The sequence below is a fragment of the Phalacrocorax aristotelis genome, chromosome 18 (assembly GCF_949628215.1).
Source record: "Phalacrocorax aristotelis chromosome 18, bGulAri2.1, whole genome shotgun sequence".
Lineage (NCBI taxonomy): Eukaryota > Metazoa > Chordata > Aves > Suliformes > Phalacrocoracidae > Phalacrocorax > Phalacrocorax aristotelis.
In genome coordinates this window covers 1888398-1913202 of record NC_134293.1, presented here as the reverse complement: position 1 = coordinate 1913202, position 24805 = coordinate 1888398, and the positions used below count along the sequence as shown (strand labels likewise).

Below are 24805 nucleotides of genomic sequence, written 5' to 3'. Positions count from 1 at the left end.
AGTCCGCTGCCCTAACTATAGGTCTGTGTCATTGGAGACGTTCAGCAGAATCAGCAAGTCCTTCCCCTCGGCCGCCTGCGCGCGCGCCCCGCCACGCCGCCACCAGCCCACAGGATGATGGCGAAGGGGAGACTACGAGGTTAATTACATGTATTTTTCAACACAAAACTCTGTCTCAGAACCAACACAAATTAAAACATAGAGGGGCTGCCAACACTGCAACAGTTTCCAGTAAAGCTTTATCAGAGATAATTCAGCGTATTTCCATTATTTTATACTAAAATATATCAGTTCCTCCATAACATTTTCATAACATGAAATATCAATTATGTTTACATATTTATTATAATCTACATATTTTCCATAGCAGCTTTTTCACACAATAAGATTAAATATATGCACCAAATAATCAATTAAGTCCAGTAAAAAGACTGGTTATAAGATTAAATAAGTGAATTTATTTACGGTACTGCAGATCTCATATTGCCAACTATAGAGAAACCAAATCCTACAAATCCTAAACAGAAGCACGACTGCTGATCAGGGTCCCTCAGGGTGGTGGTGGAATCAAAGAACAAGCATCAGGGAGAAGAAGGATGATCTCCCAACACACAGATTCTTTAATAAACCTCCTTTATCCATCAAGGTTTTTCATAAACCCCTTTAATGAACATTTCAAACCAGGAATGTTCCCAAATCAACCAAATAATCACCCTTTATTTAGAATACAAGCCCCAACAGTTTTACACGTATTAATTCCAAACGCTTTCTAACCCCGACGACAAGATGACTGATTAGAAAGAACCCTGTGTTGACTTTTTAGCACAAAGTTGTTAGTCTGCAAATAAGCCTTCGAATCCCCACGGACGCTTTAGGTGCAACAGCGTGGTTTTGCGCACTACACAGGCACAAATCTCTACTCCCTCCAACAGGTACTTCACAGGCACTATAAAATGCAGTAAAAATTCGCGTCCGTCCCGCTAGACTTTGCTCTAGAGAAGAGAACCTGGAGACTATCTGACATTTGTGGGTAATGGCGTACACAAAATCTGTTAGGAGCGCTGTAAATTGATTGTGAAAAGAGTTAATTAAGTTCTTCAAAAGATATTTCAGCGCCTCCGTTTGAATTTATTGGGTTATGATATGACAGGTGGAAAACAGCTGTTGAAAGAGCAGAAAAATCTGTAATTTGTGAACCTGCAATATCAAAGCCATTCCTGACATCAGCTTTGCTTAGAGATGCAAACGCAACAGGGTTATGTTGCAGGTTTGGGCAAAAAAATTCCCTCCCCGCCCGCCGAGTGCGGTAAATAATGCTTGTTTCGCTGTTCATACATTCAGCTCTTTACTATGAGGAGTTCTTTCAAATAATTTTGCACGCGGATACGTTTGCCTCGGGTATAACCATCACAATTTTAATTTCCAATCGACAGTTTGTATTACATCTTACCTGCGGTGTAAAAATATTAATGCTATTGTATAACTTTATCTAAATTACAATATAGACTTTGCAAACTGCTTATCATGTCTTTATAAAGACCTTTATGATACCAGCCAAAAATCAAAAGTATTTACACCCAAAAGACTACTTTTAGGTGATCTCAGGTTTGGTCACTTTTCAGATGACTGAACACTATAGTGAACAGCTGCTAGGACACTGCGCTCCCTTTTTACAAAGAGGGACTTGTTAGTCCCTTTAAAGCCATGAGAAACCCTACGAATCTTCCTCAGAGGGTAGTTTATTCGTATTCTGTGCAAAAAGTGAACTGAACACCCTTTTTTTTTTTTTTTTTTTTTTTACTTTGAGGAATTTGTGTGAAGCACAGTTTTCACAGCACAAATTATGCAGAAATAACTAGTATCTCAACCATGAGTTAAAAAGAATTACAGGACATGTATTTAGTAGTAAAGCAACCTGACGGCTTAAAGCTGCAATATTCTTCTCACGGGGCAGAAGCGTTCAGTACTGTGCCTGGCCCGCAGGGGAAACAGGCTTCTGCAGAGTTTCCACCCAAGGCAAGCGTAACAATCCTTTTCCGCTTACCAGCCAAGAGCAGACCTCTCCAGCACTGCTCAGCACAGAGAGTCTTCTCCCAGTTCTGGTAAGCAGCCCATATTGACTTACCTCGCAGCTGAGAAAGCGAATTAGAGACAAACAAATCCCGCAAAATTTAACCAAAGGAAGATGCATGGCAAGGAAGGAGAAACACTGCAGCTTCAACCCCAAACCAGTGTCGCAGTCTACCGTCATAAGCTCTAGACATCATGCTGATACTCCCAGCCATAACGAGCAGGCTGTTTGAAGTCTGTCGCTTCCCCCACTCACTTCTCCGTGACTGGGGGGGAGGGATGGTGGTGATGAGTTTAGCAGAGTCTATGGGGGAACATCCATCAATGAAAAGCATATAGCAGCAGTAAGATGGTACAGATGCCAATAATGCTGCCCAAGATGAGAGAATCTCGTCGTTTCCGGAGGTTGATCCTTTGTATCAGGCTGTTCACCGCTGGAAACCGATCTTGAAGGAGTCTGAGTCAAGGTCGTATCAAGCAAACAGTATCTTCACTAACAAACCCCAAATTCTGTGCGTGGAAATCCCAACGCTGGAAAAAATGCAGCACTACTCCCAAGCTGGAGAGAGCAGATGCAGTAAAAAACCCTGATGGATAGTTAGCAGGATGACAGCTGCACCTCACCAACAAGAGGCAGTCAGAGAAAAGAGAACAGAACAGCTCAGAGTTCACATTTACACAGAATCCATCACCTGATCACCTCAATTACCAGGGTCTGATATACTTTTCATCTCCAGCATGTGAGACTTAGTTACTCTTAATAATTGTGTTTAAATGAGAATAAAAAAAGTGGGGGGAGGGCAGTTAAATAGAGCATCTCTGGAATTCATTTAATGGAACTCTACTCCTGGTGAGGGGAACAACCAAAGGCATTTGACCGAGAAAACCATGCACGTTGCACGACTACGCACTGCTCGAGTACAGCACGTGAGGAAGAACTCCTACTGTAAAATCATAAAGATGTAAATCCATCTTTTAATGTACAAAATACAATTGCCAAAAAGATAATAAGTTTCAGAGCTTCATGTCTTTGGAACCAAGAATCTTTCAAGGCCAAAGCTTATTGAATTTTTTCTTTTGTTCTTGCCAGTTGCTAAGAAGTGTAATGAAATTTATGGGTTACCAAGATACGTCTCTTCAGAATGTAATCTGCCTAATCAAATGATGCTGATGTTGTTCTTTGGGCCCTTATGGCAGAAAGGAAGGAGCAAGTGGGAAAACGACAAACATGCATGCTTTGACAGTCCGGCACATTCCTTAGCCATGAGCACAGAATATGAGGAGAAACCAACAAATGGAAAATCTTAACGGCTCCAAGCCTGTGACAGACAAGAGGATATTCAGCTCATGAATACTCCTAGCTGTAAGCCATAACAAGCAGCAATGCGTGCCAAGCTCTGGACAATCTTGGAAGCAAAAAGCAAGAAGTAAAATAAAGTCACGCTTTTACAAGAACAGATAGCAGGGGAGGCCATAAAATGCTGTTGCAGTTCGCTACCTGAAAATTAAGCGATGCTGATTTATATGCAGTGTTCAAATTTGAGTAAAAACAACTTATTAACCACATTCACCATTAAGATACTTCAGTCAGGTTATCAGTGAGCCTGGCTACAAAGTGGTCTGTCTGTCACCAATAACACCACCGCTGCAGGTTATACAGCCATGGACATCGCAAAGCATTTCGATCCCCAAATGACAGGGTGAAGAATTGTACTATACCTCTTCTCATGCGCTGGCAACACAAATTCTTAGGAAAGGATACTAGCCAAGGTATTCATCTTGCTTTGTATTGACTTCAACATCCCTCTCTGCGAAGTCATATTTTCTTTAGTTGCCATGGCGATGCTGGGGAAAGGGGAAAAAAAATAGAGTGGATCAAGTTGTTGGTGCTAAGAATAATCTACAGCTAAAACAAGAGGAAAGCAAGCGGGCAACGCTTCTTTAGAGAACAATGAATGAGGTGAAGCGATATGAATGAAACCATATTTTTTCCGTTAATCTCTATCCTTTACGCTTAAATGATTTATCTTTTTATATAAGCCATTAATAATTGAAAACATCGCGATTTCTTGAAACAGGCAGGGTTTTGGCATATCCCCCCCAGCCCCAACAAAAAATGGTCCGACATTACAAACAAACCTAAAGGTAACTCTTCTGGCATAAGTTTTACATTTAGAAGTTTGTTTACTCACAGAAGCCCCACACTTACTTTCACTCTAGAAAGCATATGAAATTTCTTGTCTGCCATCAGGATACGATGGCGACAGAAGCATTAAGCAAATAAGAGCTGACTCACAATTAAAAAATCAATTTGCAAAGCGAATGTGGTGGTTGAGAGGAGATGGAAGTGCTCTTCGAGACCCGACACAGCTCACGGAGCTCTGCACGGAAGGTTTCTGGATTATCAAGCTGGGACATGCAGCCACCAGGTCTTTGAAGACATTTAAGCACAACAAAGCATTGAGATCTGCTGTGACGCAGGACTGACACTGTCCTCCCACTCCAGACAAGTGGGCAAAGCTTGGGTTCTCTTGCATTAACAGCTCTTCCCGGCAAGCCCCACCTGACCTCCGCAAGCTGGAGATGAGGTAGCTGGTGTGTAATGAGATGCTATCAAATGACGCTTCCATCACAGCACAGATGAAATACATTTTTGAGCTTTGGTCCTAATCATCATCCACGTATATTTAAGTTCTCATACTCTGTTTCTTTACTAATACGTGGTCCAGCTGTATGGACTTTATCCAGACAGAAGGACACAATACAGGTGAATATAGAACAGAATTTCCTATTTCAAATCTAATATATTCTGAAAGTTGGAAAAAAGCAACTGTGCTCCTAAAAGTAAGACATTTAAAGGAAGATTTTAAAGAACTATTCGGCTGACAAAATTTTTTCTCTACCTTAAGATTCTCTTCAGCTTGTGAAACAAAGTTATAGGGTGGAAGATGAAAGGGTAGGCTACTACTTATAGCCCCAGGTAGTATTTAATGCAATAGCTTTGTCAAGACAACCTGCATAGACTGATTTACATCTAGAGAAACAGTATATAAAAGTTTAGGCTCTGGAGATACGGTGCTTAAGAAAGAACAGTATGATAAATACTGCTCTCCTTGGCTGGCATGCATTTCAAAAATAAACAAAGTAGGACATAAATACGACATGGCTGGGTAACAACTCGGAAAGTGACACCTATATTGCTGTTGACTATGTCTATGTGAACAACTACGATTAAACCAAATTCTTGGAAAAGTTTGTGAGCCTGAAATATGGACGGAAAGTGTTCTGGAAGAATGAAAGTTAAGTGGAACAACACAATACAACAGATGTAAATGTGAAAAACGGGAAGCCATCATTTAAGAGGAGAACAAACAGACAGGACAATGCAAAATGCTGCTTCTACCCAATAAAAAAATCCAAATTTTCAAGAGCATTTTATGCTTGCTCACACTCAGTGTCTGTATAGAATCACAGAATCATTAAGGTTGGAAAAGACCTCTAAGATCATCAAGTCCAACCGTCAACCCAACACCCCCAGGCCTCCTGAACCATGCCCTGAAGTGCCACGTCTGCACGGTGTTTGAACCTCCCCAGGGACGGTGACTCCCCCACCTCTCTGGGCAGCCTGTGCCAGGGCCTGACCGCTCTGGCAGGGAAGAAGTTTTCCCTAATATCCAACCTAAACCTCCCCTGATGCAGCTTGAGGCCGGCTCCTCTTGTCCTGTCACTAGTGACCTGTATACAAACACGATACAAAAATCACAGCTAACGTGAGCATTATTTCTGAGGAGGGGCAGGTACAAAGCACCAATACACGCAGTGCAAGCCTAATATTATTCTCCAATTATAAAATGTAAACTGGGCACTGCATTTTTCAGAAAGCGTAAATATTTACTGCTGAACTCCGAATGCACTTGCTCAGTACAACTGGTTCTCATACAGTGTTCTGTGCTGAATTCATCTGGGTTTCAGAGCTTTGGGCTTATCTTTCTGTAACAGTTAAAATATCATTTGTCCAGATAAAGGACTTTTATCCCCCTTAGCATATCTTTCCAGGGAAATCTGTAAATCTGGTAGGAAAAGTCACACAAATGACATTTGTACACTTATTAAACATAGAACTGGCCTTCCTGACATTGATATAACAGAGACCATTTGATACATTTTAAGTTTCTCTCTAAACAAAAGGACATTTGGAATGAGCAGCTCTGGATCATCCGAGGTACCGCTGGCTTCCCCACCACGACACTACAGCCGGTATCGCAACAAGAGCTGGCAAAAACCAGCGGAGCCAAGCCTAACGACTGTCCTTCACGGCTTCCAGCGAAAGGTCACTACCACAGTTCACAACCACCTCAGAGAAGAAAACAGGATCAATGATCCCTAAAGTATTTCTGGAGTAGTAGTTCCTTTGGGCTCCCTTCCATTTTACCTGCCTACTCCATCTCAAGTAGCCTTTGATATGGTACCTTCAGCCTTCCTAGAACACGCCAGGCAAACTTCAAGGGGAAAAAAAAGATAAAAATAAAAAGAAAAGGAAAAAGATCTGCCACCTCTTCAGGTGGAGGCTGCCTTCTCTAACTTGGGTTTTGCCCATAAAAACTAAGAGCCAAGGCCCGAGTGTCACAAGGGGTATGATTTTGTTTTTAGCAGAAAAGCGAGACAGGTTGATCACACGGACGGACGTGAGAGCCAGGCGACAGGAGGGCCAGCCTACGGCTCGCGTAGCTTTCAGGTCACAGCAACGACTCTTCCAAAAGCTCAACGCAGCGAATTCTTTTAAATAGAACAACATGCATTGACAGGTCAGATCAATATATTATTTTAAGGTTATATTAGGTTTCTGTAAACTTGGACATATATTAGGAAATTGGGAATTTATCAGCCATAAAGAGAATATAAACAGTTTGATAACGTGCAGGCAAAACGCCGACATTTTCAATCAGCAGCTGTAGAAGAACAGTTTTAGCATTTTCATACTGAGTTTTGAAGTATTAGGTTTAAAAAAAAAAAAAAAGGGAAGTTTCAGGGCAGAACTAAGAAAAACCTTCAAGTATTTTTTTATTTGCAGCCGGCTATTTAGCACTTTTCTCTTTTATACTTTTGACGTGCCAAATCAGCACAAAGTGAAAATGAAACTCATGGTTAACTGGAAGCAACAGGGCTTGCAGTCGCCTCCTTGGTGTTTATAGAGGGGTTGCCAGAACCCATTAACCAATGCTCTTTATTGCTGCAACAAGAACGCAAGGAAGCCTACAAAGCTTCTCCTCTTAGACTGCGTAGTACCGCCACTCAGCACGTTGTGCCTGCTCCTTCCTGCGGATATACTAGCTCATCCAAGGCATAACGCAACCGAGCGACTGGATTACACGGGAGAGTCTTTTCAGGACTAGAATTACAAGAAAAGAAAGTGAAAGACTGGAGAAGAAGACAAAAGAATCGCATCGTTGCCTACCCCACGTGCACGGGTATGCAAAGAAAAGCATCTAAGAGAAGGTGTTAACAGAAATTCTGACCAGAGAACAGAGCGCTCTGTATCAATATAGAAAAAGCAGTTACCGCCAAGGGCTGAAGAAGAGACTAGAAAATCAGAACAGGAAATACAAATCAAATTGTATCGTATGTGAGAAGATACAACATTTGACATAACACACACTTACAGCTCAGCACACAGGTGTTTCAGTTTTCTCAAGTGAAAAGCCACAAGCTCGCAACATTGCATTTGCTACCGAGAAGAGCACTCAGGAAATTTTTAATTACTAGGATCCAAGCTGGAAAAAACAAGATTTCCTAGCTGTACACAGGAAAGCTTGCTCAGTAACCCACAGCTACTTACACCCCCACACTGTCTTGATACTTGTCCAGATGAAGTTTTAATACAGCACTTCTCAAAGCACTCCTGAATTAAGCCACATGTTTTCATAAGATGCATCCAATGACTCATTAAGGCATCCATTAATTTACAGAAGTGGAAATACAAGCTGACTGCCAGGATGTAAAGCGTCCCTGAGACCCTTCCAAAATGCCTTTGGAAATAATTACTCCAGATTATTATGGAACACAAGGTTCCTGCTTTAACATCTGAGGAGTGAAACTGTCTGTTTCATATAAAAAGGCAGGATGTAACTGTTTAACTTTACATATTCCAAGATTGGAGCCTTCTTCATTTCTTTTACCCAGTATTTTGAAAACTCTAGGTCAATGGGCTAGGAAAAAAAAAAATCATTGTAGCAATTACTATTTTTAATATCATACGGCCTAGTACCCAAATGTAGTTGTGATATCCGTGAACAAGAGTTTAACTGGATTCTGGCTACATTTTAACAAGTCAAAATTCAAGTAAAAAGCACAGCTCCTCAGATATAATTTGGTCACTCAAAACAAGAGCTGGTTTACCTAAGCCTTTACATCTGTAAATGAGACTATTAAATTGAAGCACTAGCAGAAAACACACAGCTCCTGGGGTCTGGCCTTGTACCATCTTAAGTATTGCAGCTTCCTCATATCCTTCATTAGGCAGTTTTGGGTTCAGTCCCATCCCTAACATATGCTCACTGACATACTGTTGCCATTTCTCCACTGACAAACACGTTTTTAAGAAAATTAATCATATTCTTCCCATTCACAATATTGGCCCTATTTAGTTACTCAACACACTAATCTCCCAAGACCAAGAATACATTTTTCTTACATTTTGAAACTTCTAGGCCACGTTTATGATAAAAGATTAAATGCTTCTTACTGGAATCAAGATGACCCCGATTTAATGTTTCATTTGGAAACTAGCAGGAACTGCTCTCGGTGCTGCACTGGCTTGAACTACCACAGTTGGGTGTAAACCAAGTTTCTAAAACCAGATGGTATTCTGCTCTCTGTATTTAATATTAAAGCACTGCTGAAGTACAACATTAAAGATTGCTGCGCTACTGGAGAAATCTCTTTTAGGTAAGCCTGAGGTCAGAGCCACAAAGAGCCCGCCCGTCCCTTCCACAGATCAGCAGGAGAACCTCAAATTCCTGTGCTTGCAGCAGCATTTCCTCAACATTTCACTTACATTTCAAGTTTGCCCTTGATTGTTCAGCAGCGCTGAAGGAACGCAAGCAATCAAATTTCTCTTCAAAAGTAAACCAACTGATATTTGTACAGAGTTTACAGTTTTCACTGGGATTAAAAAGTACAGAGCAATAAACATTTCTAGTCCTGATCACAGTCAAACTAGTCTAACATGCAGAGATACCCTTTTAATGCTGCTTGACTTGGAAGCAAAGTGTTTTTACCTAGACAAATGTTTAAGCTGTTGGGTGTTTTCACCCCCCGTTGCAGCCACATATAGCGCTTTATCAAGCGAAACACACCAAAAAGTCAACTCCTTGCTTCACCCATTGAGATAGCTCCGAAGAACTAAAACAAAGCTCTAAAGGACAAGACATGTTTTCAAAAAGCAAATAATTCACGTATTAGTAGAACAACTGCTTCATTTTGTACTCCATGAATCATACTTGCTCATTAAAATTCATGACAACATCTATGATAAGGGAATAGCCTCTGTGACCCTGCACAGAAATGCAAGCTCTAGTTTTCATTTGGTAAGAGTTCAGATTATATCACTTATTCTTTGCATATACATACGTATATTCCTATCTATAAATATACACATGCCTGTGTCTATATACGGATACACACGCAGACAATCTTTCAAGTTACTTTCAAGATTATTGTGTCTTTTGATGAAGCCTAAGATGAAAACAAAAGGAACAATTCCCCAGAAATGCAAGCGATTTTGCCCAGACATTTTGGCAAGGCTCTTTTGAAAAAGAGCTACGACTCAAAATCTAATTCACGCCTTTCCATTCTGTGAAGTCAAGGTTCAATGCAAGTGGATTTTTCCCTTTTATTAAACCCTAATTATTACCTAAAGAAATACCCCAAATACCTAAGGAGACAATTTTTTTTTTTTTTTTAATTAAATCTATGGTTTTGGTCTGGCTTCACAGAGGAAGCGGAGGAGTCCAATGCGTTAATGTACAAACACTGACAGACCAGCCTGAATCAGGCCTCAGAAACAGTCTTACAGTAAAATCCTGAGGACTCATCACACTGTACATGCAAAACTACACAAAAATTCAAACTGAGACAACCTACAAATGTAAGTTGTTGGAAAACAAGAAATAAATCGTTTGCTATTTTGGAGAAGTGATAATGTTTGAAAATGAAAACCCGAGAACACCAAACATATTAAGCAAAATCTATGCTTATGTTTAAATCTGGCCAAGAGAAGTGAACGCTGTTCCAAAAGAGCTGCAGTACAAAGTGACACATCCCACTCATTTCTGGAAAGAAATGTGCTGCAGTAAGAACCCATGGCACGTAATTCATTTAAAAATTGATTAAGGAATTCAGTACCAACAAACATCTGGAATGACAGCCCTACCCTTGGCTTTGTTACCCCATGGTTTCAGCTTAGGTGCCCAGATACTCTCTTGCCCGTACGCTTGCTCCCGCGGAGGAGCCATACAGAGGAAGAGTCAGGCTCTGCACTCCTCCGGTTCCCCCCGCTACAGAAGTCAGAGCAAGGGCTTCGCCATTAGCGCTGCCTACACGAGGAGTCCCTGGCAATGGGGTCACTGCTATGCGGCTTGTCAACCACAGCCTCTGCACGCACAGAAAAAGCCTTTCCGGTGTTCAGAATCACTGCTTAATAACAACCCCTAAAAAAAATAAAAAGTGATGTCTTAACTGCCTGAATTACACCCAAATAATGAGTAATGAACTACAGCAGATGTAAGCCTCGAAGACAGAGCAGGATTAGTAGCCAGAATAAGCTAATTACATCTCACTTCACTCAAGGAATCTGCAGTCAAACAGCTTCCCCTGCACAATTCCCTCTTTTACTTGGTTTGCAGCAGATAAAGCAATTGATATCAGAAGTTGGGTCAATTTCTATCTGGTAAATGCACTTAAAATGCAGCAGGGTTCACCGCCAATTAATATCAAACCTGAACAGCTGCAATTACTGGGAATAAGAGAGAGAGTAAAACAAAAAATTCACCCTGGTTTCAACAGTGTCAGAACTGAATTAAGATGCTATAAATGAAATTACATTTCCTGCTCAACATCGTTACCAAAACAAACTCTTTTTCTACAAAAAGAAAGGTTGAACATTTTTGGCAACAACAAAAAGAAGTAGCTCATTTACTACAGATAATAAATGGTGCAACAAGGAGTGCTGAAATCCAGCCTCTTAAAAATCAAAGTTTATTTATTACGAGAAGGAATGCTTTCAGTACACAGGCCAAGGACCTCTGAACCAAGCCCTGCGGAAGGGATTATTGCGTGAGAAGCTGTCACTGTGGAGAGAGCCGATTTGTAGCCAACCACAGGACTGCAGCTCAGGCAAATGAAACACAAAGCAGTTTTAAACCAGCCAGGGCACCTACTGATGACACCGAGGAGCTTCTGAGCGGGCTCGAAACCGACAGAAGAACCTGGGTGAATGTTCTGCTGCCCCGGTGAGCCCCGGTTTGCCACGACTGCGTTCCCTTGCGCAGGTAAATCACACATACGCTCAAGCTTCTCTGGTGACACATAACTAAGAGGCCAGACAAAGAGCTCCAATGATAAAATACGAGCCGTTTTGCAGGATATTAAGCTTAATAAATCACCATATGCTGTTTAATGTTCTAGTTACTGGAGTGGCAGCAAGTAAGAGATTCAACAAATGTTGAGCATTTTTACGAGACGGAAAAGTAGTGCTACAAGCAGGAGAGGGGTTCTGATCAGGAAGGGATGAGAACCCGAAGTCAAACAAATATTCACAATAACTCTGCTAAATTTGGCAAATATCTTTACAAAGCTGTGGCGAGATTATATCCACCTTTTCAGACATTATTATACTGACCACTTCTGGTTCCTCACTGCACATTAATGTGGGTTTAACACATTCTTCCACCATGTTAATTACACCAAGCCCACTGTATGTACCTGAGCTAGCCAGCCCTTAATGGACCTAGAGCCTTGCTGCACCTCTAATTACTCTCCTTGATCACTTATGCCAGTACATGCATTATCTAAAAGCATATCTTTTTTTTTTTTAAAAGCAATAATCTAAAATTTAAAACCATTAAGTCAGGCACTCTGAATTATTGGTTTGCAAAATCCCAGAGTTCAATGGAAGATTGGGAAGGGCACAGATGATAAAAGTAATTTATGATGCTAGGGTTCTAATAATTTCTAGATCAGTTAGGGAAGGTATCACTCAAGTATTCGAACCATGTAGAAAACCAAAAGATAACTAACTATATAATAGCAAGAACCTCTCAAGCCCTTGTGGCAAAAGCCTTTACCTCTATCAGCTGTGTATTAGGGTGCTGAATACATTGAAGGATCACAGAAAGTCATGCTGTAGAAGAGTGTCACCAGGAGAAGAAACAGCTTCACTACTGGAATAGCCCTCAACAGCTCAACCTGCGACTGACTCTGCTCCATCGTGCCCTTTGTTTTTGTAGGAGCTAATCACCTTTGAACAGAAACCCAAATTTTCTAAACTAGGATGAATAAAATATTTAAGAAACACCATATGTCAATCTTGAATAGGGGGAAAAAAAACAACCCACACCATCATTTCGTTGTAATACTGCCTGTGAGTTGTAAACAATGCAGTTATTGTATAAAAAAATGACTGATATCCTTGGACACAATTCAACGTAAACACTGATTGTACAGAAAATAATGAAGATTAGAAAGTTCATTCCTACCTTATTGTTTCTTCTATCAGTCGATCTGAGCTGAAAGCCAAAAGAAAAAAGTGACGTTAAAAAAGGAACAACCACTAAGTATTATTTTAGATTGTTAAATCAAAGAGCTCCATAATACAACCCTTAACAAATTTGCCCTTAATATGTCTTATTTCAGGATGTTGTCACTTTTTGCTACTGCATAGATTTGGTACATACGAGAGTCTCTGCTTCAGAAGATGCGTGTAGTGTCCTCTACAGCAGCATTTTCTAACTGCAGGCAGAGGAGATGCTCAGAACACACAAAATACCAAGAAGATGGAAAAAGGGGAATGGACTCCATGATTCATGGATAATTAATGTTAACTGAGCCTGATGTGTACCAGGAGCCCAGGGCAGTTTGGAAAGGAGTATTAGAGAAGGAAGTACCTTCCCCCCCACTCCCCTTTAATCCTGCTCATTCCTGCCTACCCCCTCAGAAAAAGCAACTAAAAATAAAAGCTGAGGCTTAGTTCCAGGCAACATCATCTCAAAACGTTGCTTCACAACTAGTTTACCAAGCACTGGTTTGCGGTGGTTAACGAGGCAAGCTCTTTCTGTAGTAATACCAGTGGGATGAGGACGAAAGTGATGCTTATGGGGGAACAGAATACATGCCATCTGTAAGAGAAAGACCTTGATAACACGTGCCCCTTCCCCCTCGCTGCCACATATTAATTGAGTTTCTATGCAGCATCCCTGGGAAAAGGACAGCCTAAAATACAGCGCCACCGAGAGCACACTTCACTCTAAAAACGACAACATCCTCAGAAGACTCAAGCAATTTCTCTGTCTGTACTCGTTACAGACAGGTTTTTGATCACTGTTTTACAGCCAATTATGAAATCCCAGAAAAACATATCTTGTTGCAGCAATCAGTATCCCAAATGTGACACTGCCATACAAGAGGTGACTGCATCCCCTCTCCCCCTATTGCGGAAACAACGATGCACCCCTACAATTGCTCCGTTTACCCCCCAGATTTACACAGACTCTTGTAGAATAGCTGCAAAAATGTCCGTTTGCAGTTTAAGGAGGAAACCAATCTGACAGGAAGAAGTTTTATGTGGTACTGGATATTGCTTCTGGTATTAAAGCAGAAATTTACTGCTGCCAAACTGAAAGGATTAAGAGACACTGAAGGGGCATGACGGTCTTCAACTTCCATCCTCCGTGTGTTTTGCCACCTCAGGAAGGGAAGGTATCAAAAGCCTCCGGCACAGCACAGTTCCGCCTCTGACTCAGCCAGAGTTGCCCAATTTAGAACTTTACCCCCAGAAATTCTGGAAATCCCCCCACACCTCCAGCTGGAGGCACAGCGAAGGAGCACGTTGTGCAGCGCGCGTGTGTAACCTGCTCGGGGTGGGGGGAGATGCTAACAGAATGTCCTTATTTGTCTGTGAAGAGGAGTGAAAACATGAAGGTTGCTATTTCAGTCTAGTCCACGGCTTGAAATATGGAGACAGCACACAGAGCACTAAAAATATTTTGCCCGATTTGAAGTTGAGAGGGACTCAACTGGGGCAAACACTGAAAACACTGAACTGGAACTCTTCTTTCTGCTCCCAAAACAAAGCCACGCTCCAAAGACTCGCATCAGTTGTGAGTCCATCGGTTTAATCAGATAGAACTGTCTGCATTTACTGTGTGATATTTATTACCACTGGCACAGAGAAGTAAAACACCATAGTTATGTACACAGAGTAATGCAAGCAGTCCCTAGTCTCACAGCATCTGATAATGTCCCCAAGGCAAGCAGAAGAAAAAAGCGATGCATTAAAGACTTCTGTAATCGCTGATCCTCTAAGACACAAAATGCAACCGTGAATGTGCCTCTAATACATAGGTAGTCTCTAACAGAGAAGTGTATTACGTGAGCAGTGCAAAATAAGAATAAACTGGAAAAACACCAGTCTGAAAAGCAAGAATGGAGCATAAGAAGGCACTGTTTTTAAAAAGTTGGGGTTTGTTTGTTGTTTTTTTTTTTTTAATTTACTAACAACAAAAAGGTATCAGAAGCCTAGCTGGAAATAAGTCAGACTTATAAAAATACATTGCTGCAACAGTCTTATTAAAACAAAACCCTACCCTGGAAAAAATAATCACAGGCATTACCAGCTCTTTGTCCACTTAACCGATGAAACTATAGTATTTTCCTGTTAATCAACTGAAGACAACAGGGAAGGTGAACACATTTGGAGACCTTAAATGAACTAGGGTGTTCTCCAAGGTTTTCAGAGTACAAAAAATTAGGCTTGCCCATTCACAGCAGAGACACTAAATGTGTCTTATGTTACAGAAAGCTGTAGTTAGGCAGTTTTATTACTTAATCAGAGGCATAAACATGAAAAGCATTTAAATGCTTCAGATTCAATTATATTATACTGCATTATTTTTTACATCTGTATTTATTTATACACACATATAAAAACAAACACTGGAAATGTAGCTACCTGTAAAGCAATGACAGGCAGAAGTTAATAAAAATGTATAAGCCCAGTAATAAACAGTTCTTAATACCAACACACAGAGACATTAGATGCAAATGCCGACGCAAGGCATTTAACAGGCATCGGAGGTCACACGATCAACGCTTCCCAGCTCACAGGGAGGGCATCCCACCAGCGTGCCCTGGCAGCCGAGAGGGCCAGCCGAGCCCTGGGGGGCACCAAGCCCTGCATCGCAGCCGGGCGAGGGAGGGGATCGTCTTGCTCTGCTCCGCGCTGGGGCGGCCTCACCTCGAGGGCTGGGTGCGGTGTTGGGAGCCACAGGACATGAAGGTATAAAGCTGCTAGAGAGTGTCCAGGAGGGCCACGGGATTGGGGAAGGGTTTAGAGGGGAAACCGTACGAGGAACGGCTGAAGTCCCTGGGTTTGTTCAGCCTGGAGAAGAGAAGGCAGCTTCCTCCCAAGGGGAGGAGGACGAGGGGCAGGTGCTGATTGCTTCTCTGGTGACCAACGCCAGGACCCGAGGGAAAGGCAGGGAGATGTGCCAGGGGAGGGTTAGGCTGGGCATTAGGGAAAGGCCCTTCCCCCAGAGGGTGGTGGAGCCCTGGAACAGGCTCCCCAGGGAGGCATCACGGCACCAGCCTGGTGATATCCAGCAAGTGCTTGGACAAGGCCCTCAGAGCCATGGTGTGAATTTGGGGTGTCCTGTGCAGGGACAGGAGCTGGGCTCAATGGTCCTTGTGGGTCCCTCCCAGCTCAGGGCATTCTAAGATGATTTAAAAGGATGAGATGCACATGAATTTTCTTCAGAATGACTGATACATAGTTAAGGGCAGACTGAACTAACTCTTACTGAACTAACTCTTACTGTCTTAAATAGCTGGGCAGCAGGCAGGTTTACTAAGCACAACTCCCTGTATGTTCTTCCCACCCCAAGGAGCATCATCTTCTAATGGCCCTGAGAGGATTTCCAAAAACATTTCTACTTGCAAGCCTCCAGCAGGTGAACAAACTCCAGCAGAAAATGGCAATGACATTCACTGAAATTTTGGTAAAGGCAGTGTGAGCAGGAACATTTTATGGTAAAAATCTGCGCACCAGAATCCCTTAGAGTTCTGTTAAGTTTAGTAGTTCCTGCAAAAGTTCAGTTTAGGCAGATGCTAGAGGCTTTTCTAAAGGCAATAACATGCTCTCATACAGCATCTCTTAAAGTCTTTCAAAGTTCCTGCAAATACAGACCGTAACATTCACTTACAGCAATATCCAGAAGCCAGCAGTCGTTCCATCATTTTACAGTTCATAACTACAGAAAATAAGTCAGATTTATGGAAGATCAGGAACACAAAGTCCAATGGGGCCCAGAGACCCAAGGGAAGTTTGCAGATCTCTGACTATTAATAACCTGTTTTACACAAACAGAAGCTGTTCTCACAATTATAAATAACATTAATTTCAACTGTTTGACAGAATGGAAAATAACAGCATTGAAAGAGGTAATTTTGCTGAATTTACACATTCAAAACACTACAAAAAGAGGCTCAAAAAAACCCCAAAATCAAAACCAAGCCCTCTTGATTTTGTTGTTCTGCTTTCCAAGCAAACACAACCAATCCAGTGGACATTGCCTTACGAACATCCAAGCAAGGAGACGATGGATCTGGACGATATTAATCTGATTTGCCATCTGTTTCAATAAACTATGCATTTTCACCTGTCGAGACAGATGGCACTTTGACAAAGCCATTTAAAAATACTATACGAAAGAAACACCCAAAGATGCTGAGGCAATCACCTACTGTAATAGATGGCACAAACCCAGGAGCAGCAGTCATGCATATAAAATAATCAGGCCTCCGTGAAACTGCTGTCTTCAGAAAAGACTGCGCACTTTGCCATTTAAATGTGCAGACGGGTAAATTAATCTAAAGGAGAAATTCAGTGAAATATGCCTCTAGGATGGAAAAGAAGCCTGCCTGTCACATCAAGCTTTTACAATTAAAGAAAGTATTTTATGTTCTTTGCTTTTTTAAAGCCAATCTCTATGCCAGTAGTTAAAATTCAGTAATATAGATGATTCCTTAGGTGAAGACCGGGCTTGTCCCATATCCATAGGTTTTGCTGCTGACTTACTAGCTAGATACCCAATACAAGCACTTGTCAGAGAAAACAAGATACAGCACACAACTCATTTCACAATGCACTTCAAATCCTTCAGATAAAATTACGAGCAATATTAGAATGAAGAAGAATTTAAAAGGATTAGGGAAACCCCTGTAGAATAAACTAATATAGCACTTGATAACTACTTTCTTACTTTCATAAAAAATAATTACAGAAATAATAATTTCACTTTGTTCTTTCTCTAACTGCAAGAGTAATCACTAGTCTCAGTGCTCTCGAACTGCCTGCACTAAATCTTTCGTATTTTCACAGTCCTGGATCACCAGGAAACGTGGAGCTTCCAGGAATGCAAATATTGCAAAATATACTTGATATTCTAATACAAATAGACAGATTTTGAGGAAGCAAATCAGACACACAGTTATTTCCATCATAACAACCATTGCTAACTCACAAGTGAAAGAAACGTGCACACAAACACAAAGAAACCCCAGATCCAACTCATTTTTTTCTGCTTGCCATCAAGATAACTAATCATCTAAAAAAAGCTGAAGATAGTTACTCTTCAAAAATGTAACTAGAAAAACATAAAGCAGAACACATTTTTCTTTTGTGATAACAAACAAGATATCCCAGATATTGTAAGACTCATCTTGTGCTTGATTCAATTCTGTGTCAAAGGAAGAGTGAATTGCACCGGAGCTGCTTAGCCAGTTTGGACAGACTCCCGCAGCTGCTAATGAAGAGAAAAATTGGTGTGGAAGCCTACTCATTGACCGAGACCCAACAGTCTCAGTGAGACAAACATACCTAGCGTATACAACACCCAAAGAGAGAAAATTTATAATAGAGGACTGTACAGACAACACAAAATTGGCTCCTGTGTTTTTACGGAAGGGCAGAAGCAGCGCCTGCTCCGAATGCACAGCATGCAACAGCACGGGGAGAAAAAGGAATGTATTTGACTACAAGGCCTGCATCTCACGTTCCCAGCAAGAGAAGAGCCAGCTGGCCAAAAACATAGACGTGAGGTAAACGGGTGTTTTCAGGGATGAACAGTTTGCCCACAGAAACCATTCAGAGGCAGAGAAAGGTTCAAATACCGATGCAAACTGCTGTCTTTTGTGGGTTCCCTTTATATGTTAATGAAAGCATAAATCCGGATGCTAAGGGGGTACAAGGTTTTCACGCTTTCTGTTGCAGTAGACAGAATGGAATAAGAGCCTACAAACATACAACCCAGCACAAACATGAGCAGTAAGTCAATGTATAGATTTGCTCCAAAGGAACAATACGTTAACAACATCGTACCTACAAACTCTAAACACGTAAGTAAGCTTATTTCTGCAGATTATTCTTCTGGGCAGTCTGACACCCAGCGATCTCCTCCAGTAAGAATGAGGAATAGTTGCAAAAATGGAAAAGAAAAAAAGCACAATCGCACAACATCACGTTGCTTTTAATCGACGCAATCAATTTGTTAAATCTTGAATGAAAGGCACTGGAGCATAATCCATTGTTCTAGGCAGGAGTTAAACAACATTATTTGGTGTTGAATTTCTTTCCAGATGGTTCACACGTACCTTGTACATGAGAAAAAAAACCATGTAAGACGCATGCTTTTTGCCGGAGGGAAGAATCTGCCAAAGGATTTCCAGGAAAATCAACTGGTGGTGCTGAAACCTACTCCCTCCAACCTGCAATCCTATGACACAAAATTCACTAAAAATTGGACTCCTAGCTACATTAGTAAGTAAATATCTCAACAGCGTATCAGTTCCAACAATTTGGACTTGAGATAAGCTAACATAAGTAGTTTTTTGCAGCTAATGTCTATAAACATGTCTACATATGCACCATAACCAATAACAAGATTAGTTGATTTAACCCAGTATAAAGAACAATTTGATGGATGCGAGCAAACAGGGGGAAATCCCTGAACCCATGGATGCACCTTCACAGGTTGGAGAACACCAACAGGTTGTTTCTCCTGGATTTCCAAAGGGTACGATCTGCACCTCCACTGAACCCCGTGGACTTGTCTGGGAATTATCAGAGTGAAAAAAATGTTTCTGCAAAAAGAGGAGTTAGCCAAGAAAGCTCTTTGGCACACAGACTACTGGGGAGAGTGCCTGATGTTTGAGAGCCCCAAGAGGGTGAGCAACAGCAGTACTTCTTCCTTTAAAGCTAATCTATAAGGAAATAAGAGCCTTCTTAATAATCTGCAGTATATAGTTTACCCAAAGAACGCAGTTAAAAACTTAAAATGAAAACAGCTCCTGTTGTCTAAATGAAGTGGAGCGGCTGGTTGCCTATTAGTAAGCACCAAACCAATGCCAGGATGGCACCACCAGCCGCATAATGAGGTTTCTAGAGGCTCTCTATTCATGGTTGTGGAAGTTCCTGGATAGATTGACCCTCCCATATAATTGCTCCATATTACCCATAGGAACAAAGTTAAATGAACTGAGAAGGGCAGGCCTTACTGTAAGTCATTATCACTAACCACAACTGTCAGAACAATTCCAGTAACTTACTAATGGACTATATCGGCATTTCCTCAAATTTTACATGCCGCGTGCAGAACTAGCGTTCAGTGGGAGTGCTGTTTTCATTATTTCCTCTGGTTTAAAAACATATAATTCAGATTATACCTTTGACTAAAGGGAGAAAACCCTCAAAACCAAGCAACCCAGACTTCGATATCCAACACCGATCTGACAAAAAATGAGCTTTACCGAGCTAACCTGTCATTCCTGATTTGTTGGGCACACGCAGACGAGAGACGCGCACAATTTACAAGAAACACAAGCTGTTTATAATATGTACTGCAACAAAAAGATTGTGCCACTTTTCTAGCTCTGTGGTTTTTGACTAAAGCTACCCAAAGCTAAAAAAAATGTTTCTGCTACTCACACACTCCTGAGTAAGCAAAAGAAGAGAGCACAAGGGGGAATATCGTCCAGAAGAGCTCTATAATATAAACAACTGTGTAATTAACATCTATTTCCAGTGGAGATGACACAGAAACGAAGTGAGAGTTATCCCTAGGACGACAACCCAATTTTAATTTAGTATGAAACCCTAAAACACACATTGATAGAAATGTCTTCTGCTTCCTAACTGCATTTTCACCTGCTGTGGTTTTGAGGGTTTCCTTGGTAGACGCAGAAAGCTATACGGCTTTCATCCAGGGCTCGGCTGAGGTACCTAACGTTACAACTATCTACCTGCGTGTTTATTAAGTTTCAGAAAATGATTCTTAAAACTGCACGGTTCCCTATAACAATACAGCAAACACCTGTGGTTCAAAATTTCAAGTGCACACTACATTTAAGCCACCTACAATCCAAATTCAGGATGCAATTTATTAACGGGTGAAGATCTTAACCTCAACAAGGCTCGCAAGTGAGAGGAAAGCACTCTTGCATCTTTCACTTGACAACAAAACTAAGGTCCTCGAAAAGTGGTAAGCAGAATTACATTATCAGGCTAAAAGAGGCATGCTCTAGTGGAAATTTGGGTCTAGTTCTGCTTACCAGCATGGATTTGACAGAAAGTATCCTCAGCAGATGGGAGATGATGTCTTTTTTCAAGCCACTGGAGAAGGAACACACTAAGGCATCTGCACAGCCTGCCATACAGCAGCCAAGAACGCCGTCTGAATGACGAGCGCCTCATTCTGATGCATTAGTACAGAGGTTCAAATTAAATAACCTCCAGAATGACATTTACACAGTAATATAACAACTTTCCAGAGGTACGCTCTCTGTTTGAGCAAAATGGAAATAATCACTATTTAACGTGAAATGAAATTCAACAGCTTGTTTTTACTGGAGGTTCCAATAGCAAATAATGAGCAAGCGCTTCTGGCCTTAAAGAAGAAGGAAGTACACAACCACGCTGACAAAACCCCCGACCTGTCGCATTAGAATAACAAGCAATTCTCCGATTCCACATGAGAAATTCTTTAAAACTCCACAATTGTTGAGTCTGTTGGAAAGATGCACCTACTTTTCAGAACCAAGCCACGTAATAAGGATTTCAAGTACTTGTCAAAGTCCTAATTTCAATACAGACCTTGGGGGGGAAGGAAGCTGTCCTAGTTAAGAAACAGTGTTGAAAGGAAAGCTAAAAACAAATAAAACATGCATCACTGACTTGTTTATTTCTGAAACGAGCAAGAAACTTCAGAAGCAAACACAGAGCTCTGAAGTTTGAAGTGTGGTTTTAGATCCCTCCCTCTCCCCAAATCAGGAGCACAGTGTTGTTTCTAAGGCAAAGCCCAGAACCGAGAACCAGAGCAGAGGTTTTAGTCCCAACCACCCTTTTTCTGCGAGATATTCAGGTAATTTTTCACACTGTGTTATGAGGGTTTGTTCTTTGGTTTCTGCAGACATTCAGAAAGACCTAGGATAGTTTCTTCACCTCTTTCCTGGGGTACCTGGAAGTTCAGGCACAAACCTGCACATTTCATACACATGAAAAGCAAATGAGTCTGAGTTTCTTAATGCTAGCAGCTCTGTGACTGCATCCTTTGTCACCTGGATAATTCAGTTTTGTAGTGGAAGGTACAAAGGAAGTCCCCCAACCGGGTTTTGTGCGTGTGTGGTGGGATCACTGGGTCTTTTGTGTGTGTGTGCGTCTCCCCTTTCTTCAAATAGCATTCATTTAGACATATTGAAGTCTAAAAATATCACAACAGTCATCAGTGTAAGAGAAATTATTGATTACCGTATTTTTTTAAAGCAACCCAACTCTAAGGAAAGCATGCAAATAAACCTTGTGAGACAAATATAATCTTTGGTTTAGTTTTGGGGTAGGTTTGGGTTTTTTAAGCCCTAAATACAGCACCGGAAGATGAAAAGCACCAGTTGATTTTACTCTAATGAAGCTCAAGCTATTTTTAGAAGGAAAACCTCTTTTAAATCCTGAGGAGCTTGGCTGATTTTCATGTTTTTATTAAGTTATTTATAAATAATAACGATACCCAGGAGAGCATCTTCCTTCATTGCCTGAAGGCTTTGAACCTCCCCAAATTCTCATTAAACTACTTCCATAACTTGCTCATACAATCATAGAATTACAGTCACATAATAAGCAGGGAAGTTGCTTTTTTCCAGAAGATATGTACCGTCTCCCTCGCTGAGGAATATTTACTATTAAAATAAGGAAACAGACAAGTTGTGCTCAGTCTGGTGTTGTAATTAAGTATATGATATGCCCGAGTCTCATATTCAGTCTGGGACTGTTAGAGGGGAGCCAATCCAGCCACTTACGAAGTGGCCTTGTGCCGTCCTGCCATGAATCTCTAAGAGACAGAGGTTCTGCCAGCAGGCTGGGAGATAAAACCCATTCAGTTCCACATATAAGGCTAAAGGAAGGAATCACTGATGTATAACTGCAGTTGAGAAAACTGCAGCGATAGGAAGCAGCGCAGAAAGGAAAAAAGAGAATCGTATTTTGAAACGGGATTAGAGTACAAGCCATTGTGCATCTTTAAGTAAGCTTTTGCAACACCAAAAATCCTCCTTTGTTCAAATCCTTTCCTTGAAAACCGTTTTATTTGCGCTGCCGCTCAGACAGAGCACGTAGCCCTACCCAGCAGGTCCGTATTACGGGTACCCAGTGGTCAGTCGGTCAGTCAGGTGATTACTGCAGTCACCCTGGCTGGCTAGCTGAGGCACCGGCCTGCACTTTTAATGCAATTAGTTTCCCAAACTTCCGTATTCCAGAAACAATGAAAACAAGCCAATGGTATGTAACTGCATTTGGGAAAGCAGTGACAGACCATTGCCAGCGCTCTTGCAATTAATGGCCAGCAGAGAAACATTTTAACCCAGACTCCTCAGTCTCTCCTTGCACTGTATCGTCCAATTCAATAGACAAAGTGCTGCAGCCGTCCATTACTACTGCACAGCAAGTCTGCAGCCAAATGACACCGTATCCGGTGCTTCTTGGCAAACAGTCCAAACCGAGGCCGTGGAGAGCTTGCATTGTCCTCCCATAGCAGATCTGGTTTGTTTTTTCATAACTGCTATAAAGCAAATTCTTCATTATCAAATGCTGCTTCAGTTAAAATCTGATTAAAATGAAAGGGAATAGAGCGACAAGAACACCACATTCAGCTTTGACAGGAACAAAAAAAAAAAAGTCTATTTTTGAGGCAAGTTTTGCAATTAAAAAAAAAAACAAACACCTTATTTGGCCTAACTGAAGTGGAGCTCAGCAGTTTGGAGGCTGCAGAGCAGGCAGCCAGCAGGCGCCCAGGGCAGAGGCTCATCACGCTCCTCCCTCACTGCTGCTTCCCCAGCCACCTTGGGAAGAAAAAAGGAATCGGTGAATTAGCTGTTTTTCCTACAGTCTCTTTCTCTCCAAGAGAAGATGAAGGAGATGCAGTGGCGAGCCACGTGCCGGCCGCAGCGGTTACCGCCCAGGCATCTGTGTGTCCTCCCCCTGCAAGCGGAGGCGAGGGAGGGGATGGGAGGGGAGACACAGCAGTCCTCTGGTTTTAATCCAATACTGAGGGTCCGCTGAAATCCGCAGGAGCCTGAGCAGCAACAGCGCAGTGAATGGAAATCAGGGCGTGCAGAGCAGAGAACAGGGATAACAAAGAAATGGAAATTAAATTAAAGTAGGAAAGTGGTAGCTTTTCCCCAAGACCAACACACCTGTAATCAAACACCCCGTCAGGTGTTTTAGCATCTCATTAAGCTGACTTCCCCGTGCAAATCAGTACTGAAGTAAAAATCTGTAAGCAACATCAATATTTAGAAGAAAAACGGTTACCAAGTCACTCCCTTTATTAAGATCTGGACTGTATTACGAAGCAAGTTTCCCGGTGATTATTCTCTACTGAATGTGGCCATTTCTGCTCAAACAACAACAGGAAATTTGAAATAGTTCTGCTGAAAAATGAAATGCAATAATAATAGTAATAACAATATTTAGTACTTCAGAGTACTCTACATATATGAAGTACGGCACAAACATTAATTTATCCTAATCATCTCCATGAATCAGGTATGTATTATTAATAGCACCATTACGCAACTGCTGCAGATTCCCGTTATTTCTTTTGCTCACGTCTCTTACCCCTCTTCTCTCTTTCACATGCAGAGCACATCCCTCTTTGATTTGTTTGCTCTCCTCCTTTTCTCCTTCAAACTTTCGCACCCACCTACCCTGGCACCCCTACCCTCTCTAGCGCTAGGTGTTTTAAGACACAGCGGTGTTTTACGTCCTTAGCTAGCCTGAATGCTTTCAGCAGGTTCATCTCATCCACCTGCATCACATACACCTGATTATCTAAACTCAAGAATTTTTCACTGGGCAGACTGATAGCCACACAGCAACACTCACCAGAAACGTGCCGTCATCCGACAACAATGAAAA

The 24805-nt window shown here is 41.6% G+C and overlaps 1 protein-coding gene across 4 annotated transcripts in view; it reads right to left on the bottom strand.

The window, feature by feature from the left end:
- Positions 1 to 208: 208 nt before the first annotated feature.
- Positions 209 to 24805, bottom strand: part of GOSR1 (golgi SNAP receptor complex member 1) — a 33803-nt gene continuing 9206 nt past the window's right edge. For 2 of the 4 annotated variants that reach the window (XM_075112898.1, XM_075112900.1), the window contains exons 7-9: positions 12825 to 12854; positions 3833 to 3915; positions 209 to 2516 (exon numbers count right to left, since the gene is read on the bottom strand). In XM_075112898.1, coding sequence (XP_074968999.1) covers positions 2392 to 2516; positions 3833 to 3915; positions 12825 to 12854 — 238 coding nt within the window. In that variant the 3' untranslated portion in view covers positions 209 to 2391. The remainder of the gene's footprint in view (positions 2517 to 3832; positions 3916 to 12824; positions 12855 to 24805) is intronic. The other 2 variants (XM_075112901.1, XM_075112902.1) reach the window with 1 other exon arrangement.